This window comes from Excalfactoria chinensis, chromosome 4, assembly GCF_039878825.1.
Source record: "Excalfactoria chinensis isolate bCotChi1 chromosome 4, bCotChi1.hap2, whole genome shotgun sequence".
Classification (NCBI taxonomy): Eukaryota; Metazoa; Chordata; class Aves; order Galliformes; family Phasianidae; genus Excalfactoria; species Excalfactoria chinensis.
In genome coordinates, this window is record NC_092828.1 from 25419788 (window position 1) to 25430723 (window position 10936).

Sequence of the window (10936 nt, forward strand, 5' to 3'; positions counted from 1 at the left end):
AGAAGCAAGGTATATGTTTCTTCTGCTTCACAAATAATAATACCTTGTGAAGGAATCAGTTAAGAGCATCCTTTATGCCTCAAAGCACAGTGGCAGGTTTTGGCTACATTGCCTGGTACTGGGAGAAGACTTCAGTACCACCATATATTCTCTGCAGATGGTCTTCATGCTTCAAGAGACCAGAATGTCACCAGGTGACTTCCAGCTGGAAAGAAGAAAGAATCACAGAAAAATCACAGGAGTACCCTTGTGTAATAGAGAAAAGGGAGGTTCAGGCCTCTCTTTCAAATACTATGCTCTGAAAACAGAATTAATGCTGCTTTGCATAGTTCTTTCTCATAACACGGGAGTGAACATTGGTATTCCTAGGAGACTGTGGCTCTGAGTACATAGGTAGATAGCAATAAGTCAGTGCTGAGTTGCCAGAGTGCTCAGCACTTTGCTTTATCCTGCTGAGCACTGCTTGCTGCCTGCTTTACCAGAGACTTTTGCTGCATGGCACCTTGATTGGTTTCAGTTCCAGTCTCTTCTGCCAGTCTTGTAGCAGCTCCATGTACTTGTCTGTGTGGGTCTGGAGGAGCTGGTGGCTGAGGCCATGTAGCACTGTAGTGCTTCCAGCTTCCCATGCTGGCTTGTGACTTCTGATTTTCCTAAATTGGATCAATATCAAGACTTATATTTAAGCTATATTTTTATGCTTTGTACTATTAATCTGTTCAGAATGAAAAACTATACTTTTTCATGTGCACTTGGTGTAGTGGGATCCAAACATTCATTAAGTGATGAAGTAATACTGTGGTATAGCAATTAAAAAATGTTTCTGGATGCAATTAATGCTGCATCTGCCCCTTGTGTGAGCTGGCTTCAAGCAGGATGGTAGCTATGGAGCTCTGGTAGGCTCAGGTCACTCTGTGAAAATCAGAAGTCATTGGGAATCTTGAGCTGCAGATCAGTGCAGCAGAACTGATGCCTAACTGGGCACAGACCAGTTTTCACTGGGCCTAGGTCAGGAGAAAACAAAGTTATTAAGAGATGCCTGAAATGCTGCAAAGTTGTGCTCTTTCATTTGAACCTAGTTATCTCATTCAGGAAGCATGTTTTGCCTTCTGTAGCGTCCAGTAGCAGCAACTGCTTCTTGTTGGCAGTAGTAACTGGAGGAGCAACAAGAAAATGATAGTATTTAGAAACAAGAGTTGTTTATCCAGCAGTCCTGCAGTGACAGGAAATAGGACTTGAGATAACCGTATCTACTATAACTGCATGATTTCACAAGTTCTTTGAACCATACTTATTAGATTCTGTATGTTTTAGTATCCAGCTGTGCTAATCTTGTTTTCTAGTCAGCTGACACTCCAGATCTACTGAGACCACTGAATTTGCCTGGAGCAGGACAAATGGAAGAAAAGGTAACAAAACTTTTGAGTAACTTTCCAGTTTTAGCTATTAGAAGCCTAACAGCTGGTTTTTGCTTGAATACACATTGCTTTGTTTCATGATCGTCACCCAAGATCTTGTGAATATTGCATGGTTTTGGGGATAGTACATCAGCAATCACTGAGACTGTGAAATCTGTTTCTGTAGTGAGAGCTGACTGCAGGAAAGAGCAGAACTCGGTCTCTGCCGGTCCTACAACATTCCCGCTTTTGAAGTATTAGTGGCAGAGCCATGATTTTCCTAAGTGCTTCTACTACTTTGTTATGTCTGCATGTGATTCAATAAGCGTATGTAAAATGTTCCATCAGCTTTAAGTAATTGGTTCCATAATTAGCGTACATTTAACCTCAGAAAATTGCAAGGCTGTCTTGGAAAACAACATGTGTGACTTTGTTTCCTTACAGAAAAACGTTTTCTCCCTTATTTTCTGTCTTCTTTTTCCCCTGGGGTTGTGCCAAACACAGGTTGCGGGATGACAGCTCAGTGTTTTACGGGACAGGCTGTGGCTCCAGGCTCACCCTTCCATGCATCAGCATCCAGTTCCACTGTACTTATGTCCCTTATCTCACTAAATCACTTTGCTTGTATTTGTGGTTTCTGAGCCAAAACACGTCAAGTGCATAAGGCAAAGCACCAAAGCCCATATTCTCATACTTCACTTTTGGTTCTTGCTTGGTGCTACTTTGGACGTCTCCACATGGCTGTGGAAGGAGTCTTGTCTGGAGGCTCTGTCTGAGACCCCATAGCTTAGTCATCTCCCACACAGACAGTACCACTCTGTAGCTGCTCTATCATAATGGCTAAGCATTATAAGTCATTCTAATTTACCCTTCCTGAAGCATATCATTTAAATTGTTTAAAGATGCACATGTTTTTCAGTAAGCAAACTTTAAAATGTCCTGAGGGATGCTGGTGAAAACTTTGCCCTCGTTGCTCCCAACAGCTTATGAGCAGAGCTGACTTTTTTTTTGTGTGAATAAAAGTCAGAACGTTCTGAGTAATCTTTAAGTGAAAGATATGAAAATGCGTGTGGTTCTGGAAACAGGAAAATGTTACAGCTGTGCAAAGCCCATTTCTTCTGTAATGGAAAAATAGGGCTTGAGATAACAAGTTGTTAGTTATAAGCTAACAGTTCCTTTGAATGCAAAGCTGTCAGGCTTTGTTGTATGTATGTATGTTTGTTTGTTTTTAAATCTAGTGAGCAGCTTAATGGAGGCTTCTTGTATTTGTGATACAAACAGGTAACTCCAGTCAAGTCATCTCGGCCAAAAAGACAATTTTCCTGTTCCGGCACAATTGAAACCATCAATCTGGATGCAGTTCCCCAGGCGGTCGCTCGTCTGGACAACAGTGCAGCTAAACACAAGCTGTCCGTAAAGCCAAAAAAGCAGAGAATGTCCAGAAAGCACAAGAGATTAACAAAGGTATTGAACCTTCAGTGAAATAACAAGAGGAGGAGGTTGCTTTTGAAGCTGTGTACAGAATGGCCACAACTGAGTGCACCGGGAGTAGCAGAGATGTAATTAATAGCCTTAAGATGTAATTAATATTAATTAAAGACAGCTAGTGAAAGCTTCTTGGACAAATCTTGTGTCTCCAGGCCAAAGCAAAATAGATTATAGTTTTATTTTGTTTTGAAATCAAGGCCTGTAGATGAAACCCAACCTGGAGATAAGATGCAACAAAGTTCCAATATTGCTAGCTGAAACAAATGCTATTTGAATCCGAGGTACTTCCACTAGGATTCCAGGCTCAAGAGAACTTTCTGATTGTAGTTAATCTAGTTTAAAAAGTAATAATAAAAAACAGGACATAAGGGTCTGAAGCTTCTGGAAAAAAAAGGTTCTGACAGTGCTGGCATCACTGTCTTACAGGAAAGAATAAGACATAGCTAATGCAGCTCTTTCTACAGCTTTGAGATCAAGTTAACAAATCCTAGCTCTAATATGCTTACTGCATGGTTACTCTGTTTTTTATTCTGACATTTTATCAGCATTTATAAATGGGCCTAATACAACACATAGGAGAGGCCAGTGATCCTTCTTATCCACTCTTGCAGTGAAGAAATTAAATTGAAGCATTTAGTTTTTGTTTAACTGGAGCCAAATAACAACTGTACAGATAAGAGCTGGGCAGAGCATTAACTGACCTGTTTTCCTCATGGAAAGTGCTGGGCAGCACCGTTCAGGTGCAGCTCATCTTCATTATAGAGATAAGAAGTAAGCTGTGATAAAGATCTGCCTTCTGTTTATTGCAGGCACTGCACCCACCTGGCAGTGCTGCAGGGCAAGCACACAGAACCAGGCAGTAGTTAACATGTTCCTTGGAACAGTATAGCATTGCTGGGCGGCCCTTAGAACCAGAGACTCAGTTCACTGTGGCTAAGCTTTGAGAAAAGCAACCAAATTCTGTTTCCCTAAGCACCGTTCTTTCCTGATTAGCCTTGCAGAGCTCATTTATTTTAACAGGTAGATTTGTCACAAAAGAGCTGGCAAAACAAATGCCCTGAGGCAGCTGCTAATTATTTCAAGCCTTATGACCAGAGTTTTAAGTAATAGAACAAGGTATGCAACTTCATATTCCTCGGCTTTCTGAAATGGCAGATCTCAGCCTGGAATAACTCGTGCTTCCAATAGCGACTGTTAATTTAACACTGTACTGTTATCACTGTTGAGATATTTTCTTTCGTAGAAAGGCTATTATCTGTACAGGTGAGAGCCATGATAGCCATGGTATTTGTGAGGAAATCAGCTATAAACTGTGATGTGCTGGCTTCAAATCTGAGTCATTACGTTTAAAGAAAAGACATTATTTTGCATTTGTAAGCTATAGTTTTTTTCACTGCAAAGAATAACAAGGCAGTAGGCAATGTTAAGTAACTCCATACTTGTCTCTCTATTTTAGGGATCGCAAAGCTTAACAATAACGGAGTTTGAGCCAGAGGATCTAGAGACTGAGCTGTTTGTAGACAGATACCCAGGTTATAATGGACACTTCTCTGCAGACAAGCTAATCCAGAACAGAGATGAGCCAAAGCAGCTTCAGCTGGCAGAGGAGAAAAGAATTGAAGATCACTGGGGGATCCTTGAAGCTGAGAAGATAAGGCAGATTGTAGAAATGGAAGAACAAAGAGAACTGGAAGAACAAAGGTGCCAAGAGCTGGAGGAGCAGATGCAGAAAGAGCAAGAGAGAAGGGACGGTGAAAAAGAGAGTAGTCAGTATCTCCTCGAAGGAGAGATATCTTTGAAAATTGAAGTGCAAACTTGCCAGGAAGAGGAGAGAGAACTGCTGGAGGCAGTGAAGAGGCAAGAGCCAGAGGACCAGTCATGCCAGGAACTTGAAGAGCAGAGACACAGGGAGCTGGAGGAGCAACAGAGACCAGAGATGGAGCAGCAGAAGTGTGAGGAACAGGGTGAGCAACAGAGACAGGAACTGGAAGAACAGAAGCACCAGGAATGGGAAAAACAAGAGAGACGGAAGCTGGAAGAACAGAAGCACTGGGCATGGGATGAACAGCAGGGACAGGAGCTGGAGGAACAGAAGTGTCAGGGACACAGACAAGAGCTGCAGAAGCAGAAACACTGGGAACAGGAGGAGCAACAAAGACAAAAGTTGGAGGAGCAGAAATGCCAGGAACAGGAACAACAGAGACAGAAGATGGAGGAACAGATGCACTGGGAACTGGAGGAGCAGAAGAGGCAAGAGCTAGAGGAGCAAAAGCACCAGGAATGCGAAGAGCAGAGGCAGAAGGAGCTGGAGGAGCAGGAAAGTCTAGAGCTGGAAGAACTAAGGCAACACGAGAACGAAAAATGGTGTCAGAAGGAAGAGGAAAGAAATCAGCTGGAGGAACAAAAAGAACTAGTGGAGCAAAATAAGGAAGAAAAACAGAGACAAGAGGTAAAAGAGGAAGAGCTTCCAGAAGCTGAAATAAAACTGAAGCAAGAGAAAGAGGTTGAGGGTCCCACCCAACAGAAGAAAGAGGAGGAGGAAATGCAGCATGTGAAGGAAAGAGGAAAGACAGAGGAAGAGCAACCCCAAAAGCTACTGGAGAAGAAACAGAAGCGGGAAGAACCGAGAAAACATAAACTAATCAAACAAATGCACTTAGAAAGTACGGACATTGTGCAACAAGATGAACTGAAGCAGCAAAAGGAACAAGAGTGGAACAAACTGGAAGAGCAGAAAATTGACACAGAAGGGCAAAATGTTCATTGGAAACAACAGGAAAAATCCTTGGAGCAGCAAAATGACAAGAATGAGCTGTGTTCTGGGGGGGCTGATAGGAATCCGGCAGATGACAAGCTCCAAGAGAGACCAAGACCCCAAAAAGTCAAACAGCCTGAAAAAGGGAATAAAACAGCAGAAGAAATCCTGGCCCAGAAACTAAAGAGAGAAGTTGATGCTCAAGAGCAAAAGCGAATTGGGGAAGAACTTAGGTGGCAGGAGGTAGATGAAAGACAAACCGCATCCAGACCCTTCACATTTCAAGTGTCTTCTGGAGATAAACAGATCATATTTCAGAAAGTAAATCTGAGTCCAGTCATGCCTGCTAAAGGAGCAGGAGACTCTTCTCCATCCATCAAGGACAGCAGGATGCATGCGTCCAGCAAGGGCTCTCATACGCTCCCATCATCTGTGTGTGTTCCCCACACAGCTATTCTGGTTACGGGAGCACAGCTGTGTGGCACAGCAGTTAACTTGAACCAGATAAAGGATACAGCTTGTAAATCATTGCTTGGTTTAACAGAAGAGAAAAAAAATGTGGATATTCCTTCACCAGAGAAAGCCCAGAAAAAATCTCCAGGTCCCAAACCCAGCATCAGCAAAATGAAATACACACAAGAGGCATTGGACCAAGCCACGTTAGCTGAGTGGGCCTCCATCCGTTCTAGAATCTTAAAAAATAAAGAAAATGGCAAATACAATGAGAAGGACAGAGTAAATGTCTGCAGACATAGTGATGACTGGACGCCCCGAGGACGAGGTTCTCCCCATGGTAACCTGAGGAAAACCCTATCTGCAAATGCAAAGTTCTCGATAACACCAGCATGGCAGAAATTTTCAGAAGCTTCCAAAACCAATTCAGTCACTGAGAATGTAAGTGCAGCAAAAGGCAGTGAAAAAGTAGCTGCGGGAAGAAACACTGGCTCCTCCACTGATGCAAATGAGGATGTAGTATCCACTTTTAAGGATAACTTATCTGAAGTGGCTAAAGAGAAAACAGAAACCCACAGTGAAATTATGGACAACACAGAGGGTTGTAAGTTTGCAAAAGATCTTCCATCTTTCCTTGTTCCAAGTTTTCCTCGTTCTCCAGGTAAAGAGTTACCCCAGTCTGAACTTCCAGGTGCTCTGGAAAATCAGCAGAGTAACAGCACAAAAAAAACAGATAAACCAGCACCGAATGGAGAAGAAAACGTTTCTCCCTTTGGGATAAAATTACGGAGGACAAATTATTCTTTACGTTTCCATTATGATCAACAGGCAGAGCAGAGGAAAAAGAAAAGATACAGTGCAGGAGATAGTTTTGATGGCGTGCCTGACCCCCTACTCACAACAGAAGGCGAAAAGGAATCTGCTGTTTTTGCTCCACAAGAGAGTACATCCCCTGGCACAGGGAAAGCAAATGTCCACGGGAATTTAAAAGACTCAAAAGATTCTTCAGTTACTGTGTCGGAGATCTCACAACCAGTGTGCACACCACTGCCAGCCACCAGCCAGAGCGCTTTACCTCCTCATGAGAAACCAGCATGCAAATCGCTGTTCCCACAGAAACCTGCTTTAGCTCCAAAGCCTGCCAGCCAGACACCTCCATCATCTCCCCTCTCGAAAATGAACCGATCGCACCTGGCTGATACACTGGGGCAGAGGTTTGTTAAGGCTGAATCGGATGGGGGTTGGAGAAAAGATGACAGAGCAGTGCCTCCGGTGGCACTGAACGAGAGCAAAAATGAAGAGGAAGAAATCAGAGAAAAGAAGTCATTTTTCCCATCGCTAAGTATTCCCTGGAGAGAGAAAAATGACAAAAAGCCTGAGCCATTGAAGAAAGGTATGTACTTAAAGTCATGTATCGATTGCCTGCAATTCCAAAATGAGATACCGAAGTCCAGAGGAAGAAATCTGGTCTTAAGCGATAATTTTTACCTGACATATTATGTGTGGAGTGACACTGCTTTCCATAGGGCTGTCTGAAAAAATGAGACTTCCTAACCCCACAGCTTAATTCAGATACACCCAAACTCAATGCAGCCAGCATGTCCTGCTTCAGAAAGTGAATTTCAGGGAGGTGACAGTAGCACGAGGACTTACAGTGGCCATAGTGGCTCTTCAGAGGAAGGTTGAAAGCCCCTGGATCCTGAAATAGTGCTCAGTATGAATGGAAAATGAACCTTGTCAGCATGAGGGCACTCAAAGGAGTGAGGCCAGGAATTCAGCAGTTATTTGGGAAATCCCCCCCCCTTTTTTTTTCTCCACTGACTTCTGTAAGCATCAAGACTTTTAAAACTGTATCTCAGTGAACTGCTACTTACAGTTTCTGTGAACAGAGGGATTTTATTTCATATTTAAATAAGGATTTTGGAAACCAGTTGGAGGCACAGCTGCGCCCTGGGAGAGCAGGCCTGGGCTCTTCGATGGTTTCTGTGCTCTGCAGGAGAACCTTTGCACCCACAGTGCACTCTCAGTGTCATACACAGCTCTGTACTGACTGCAAGACCCACTTTTGTACAAGATGCTTGCTGTCAGGTTTGCTTTCAACCTCAGATACTTTTTCCAAACACACGTGTAGGTATTTAGTTATGTGGCATCAGACTTACAGGTACTTTGGCTACTAGTTTCAATGAAGCTTTTCAGGTAATTGCTTAAACAAAGCCTGATTTGTTTCTGGGAATAGCCAAAGGCAACAAGAGCAAGAAAGGAGTAATTCAGGTTCTGCTGTCTTTGTCCCAGTTCAGTGGAGGTAGGTCCAGAAGGCTCTTGTGCTGCAGAAGAAAAGATTACACCCACCTTTCATCACTCTTGAATCAGCAGGCTGAATGAGAAATCAACTAATGCTCAAATAGCAATTAAAAAAGATAATGTTAAGAGGCTGCTTTTATCAGAGTACAGAACTTTCAGCTTGGCTGAAGTGTGAGAGTGCTGAATTAGGTCTTATTCCTGAGGCATTAAAAACTCGTTCAGAATCTGACAGACAGTTCCTGAAGGTCTGTGAATGGCATACAAGTCCACAAGCAGAGTTTCACAAGGTGGGAAGTTGTGCTGGCTACTTGAGACAATGGATATCCCTTACTCAACCAATTGTTTTCATGTTTCCTTTCAGAAAAACCAGTCCTCCTAAGCAGACACTCGTTGGATGGCTCTAAATTGATGGAAAAAGTTGAAACTTCACAACCACTATGGATCACATTAGCGCTGCAAAAGCAGAAGGGATTTCGTGAGCAGCAAGCTACTAGGGAAGAGAGGAGACAAGCCAGAGAGGCAAAGCAAGCAGAGAAACTGGCAAAAGAAAACGTAAGTATCTTTAGAAATACCAACGATACCATTAAAAGTATGAGCTAGTTGTTATTATGCGAAGTATTTGCACGTGTGGTTGGTTTGTAGGACTTCAAGAAAGCTAAGATGACAGTGGGTAAAGAGCAGCTTTAAGGGCTGGAGTTCCCTTTTATAAAACTCCAGTATGAAGTAATATGCAACATCGTGACAATCGCAGTATAAACTCTGATGCCTTAATATCGGGGGGTGGGAGTTAATGGTAATCGTAAGCCTGCCTCCCCTATGAGGACAGGCTAAGGGAGTTGGGTTTGTTCAGCCTGGAGAAGAGAAGGTTGCGGGGTGACCTCATTGCAGCCTTTCAATACCTGAAGGGAACTTACTCCCAGGAGGGGAGTAAACTCTTCGAAAGGGCTGATAATAGCAGGACTAGGGGAAATGGTTTTAAGTTAAAAGAGGGAAGATTTAGGTTGGATGTTAGGGGGAAGTTCTTTACTAGGAGAGTGGTTAGGCCCTGGAACAGGCTGCCCAGGGAGGTTGTGGATGCCCCGTCCTTGGAGGTGTTCAAGACCAAGTTGGCGTATGTTTGGTGGCCCTGCTAGGCAGGGGGGTTGGAACTACATGATCCTTGAGGTCCCTTCCAACCCGGGTCATTCTGTGTGATTCTGTGATTCTGTGCAGCTGGTGCAGCAGAAGAATGGTACGCAACACATTTCTTTCAAAGCTTGAGTACTGCAATGCTCATTTATAGGTGAACTTTAATGCCTGAATTCACTTCTATCATAATACTTGGATACCAGACCGATGAATGAAAGAAGTGAACTGTCGTACAAAACCTTCAGATGCTTACAACAGGCCATACAAGCAGTGATGCTGTATGGATGGTAAAAAGGGAAGCAGTGTGGATAACTATAGATTTTGATGTCTGTGATGGGACCTACATTTCTCACAGACAGAGCCACAGTCAGAGACGTATACAGCAGTGGGTGTGAAGTCGCCCTGCTCTTCTGTGCTCTGTGTCACAGGTAGGGTGGTTCATACTGTCCAATATTTTGACTGAACTGACACATTGAAAAAGTTAATTCTTTCATGAGCTTTAATAACCATTACTTCTAGAAGTATCAGAGCGTTTGGATCCTTTGCATGAAAGGAAAGCAGAGAAAAGGACAAGCAGTGAATGAAAGCATCAAGTGCGACACCTCTTACTTGTGGTTGCCTTGTGACAGTCTGTTTCTCATTTACCACTTTTCCTCTGTTCTAGGCTGCTGTAAGTAATCAATCAGATAATAAAAGCAGCAGCAGCAAAACGAGCACACTGCAGAAATCTACACCTCAAGAAGGGGAGAAGAAAATTGAGACGGCTGTGTCAAGACTGGAACGAAGGGAGCAGCTGAAGAAGTCTAACACCCTTCCGACTTCTGTGACAGGTACAGACAGATTCACCTTTGCTCCAGCAATAATACAGTTTTACGAGGGGTAATGCGTGTTTTTGAGAAAGCCAATGATTTTATTCCTCTCTTGCCCCTACAATTACAAATGAATTTGTGTTCAGCACAACTCGCTGCAGTCTCATGTGCTGCCTGTACATTTGTTTTAACTTGGTGTTCCAAGTTAATCTGGGGCAATTCTGAAAATCTTGTGTAACTTAAATATAAAAATAAAAAGACCAATAAATGAGGCTCTTTCCCCACTCTGTGCGCAACAAGTGTTCCTGGAACAAGACTGGTGAGCTTAAGGGAACTTGATTTGCTGTAAATTGCAACTGCAGGATTGTTTTGCCTCTACTTTGAGGGTTAGCTCCCAGTGCAAGTGGTGCTGAGCCCCTACAAAACACATCTGTGTGGCAGATAGGGCACATCACGTTCTTGTATGAGTACTCATTTCATTCAAAAATACAAATGCCGATTGAATGAAATTGAGGGTACCTTATCATTTTGAATTTAGGATTTGTCTCTCCCAGCCAAGTACCTGGTTTGAACAGCTAGAACCAGAACAAACTTACTCCTTTACCCAT

At 43.1% G+C, this 10936-nt stretch overlaps 1 protein-coding gene across 6 annotated transcripts in view; it reads left to right on the forward strand.

Moving 5' to 3' along the window:
- Positions 1-10936, forward strand: part of CRACD (capping protein inhibiting regulator of actin dynamics) — a 109740-nt gene that overhangs the window by 94848 nt on the left and 3956 nt on the right. For all 6 annotated transcript variants that reach the window (XM_072336804.1, XM_072336808.1, XM_072336805.1 and 3 more), the window contains 5 exons: positions 1341-1406; positions 2676-2858; positions 4339-7483; positions 8753-8943; positions 10184-10349. In XM_072336804.1, coding sequence (XP_072192905.1) covers positions 1341-1406; positions 2676-2858; positions 4339-7483; positions 8753-8943; positions 10184-10349 — 3751 coding nt within the window. The remainder of the gene's footprint in view (positions 1-1340; positions 1407-2675; positions 2859-4338; positions 7484-8752; positions 8944-10183; positions 10350-10936) is intronic.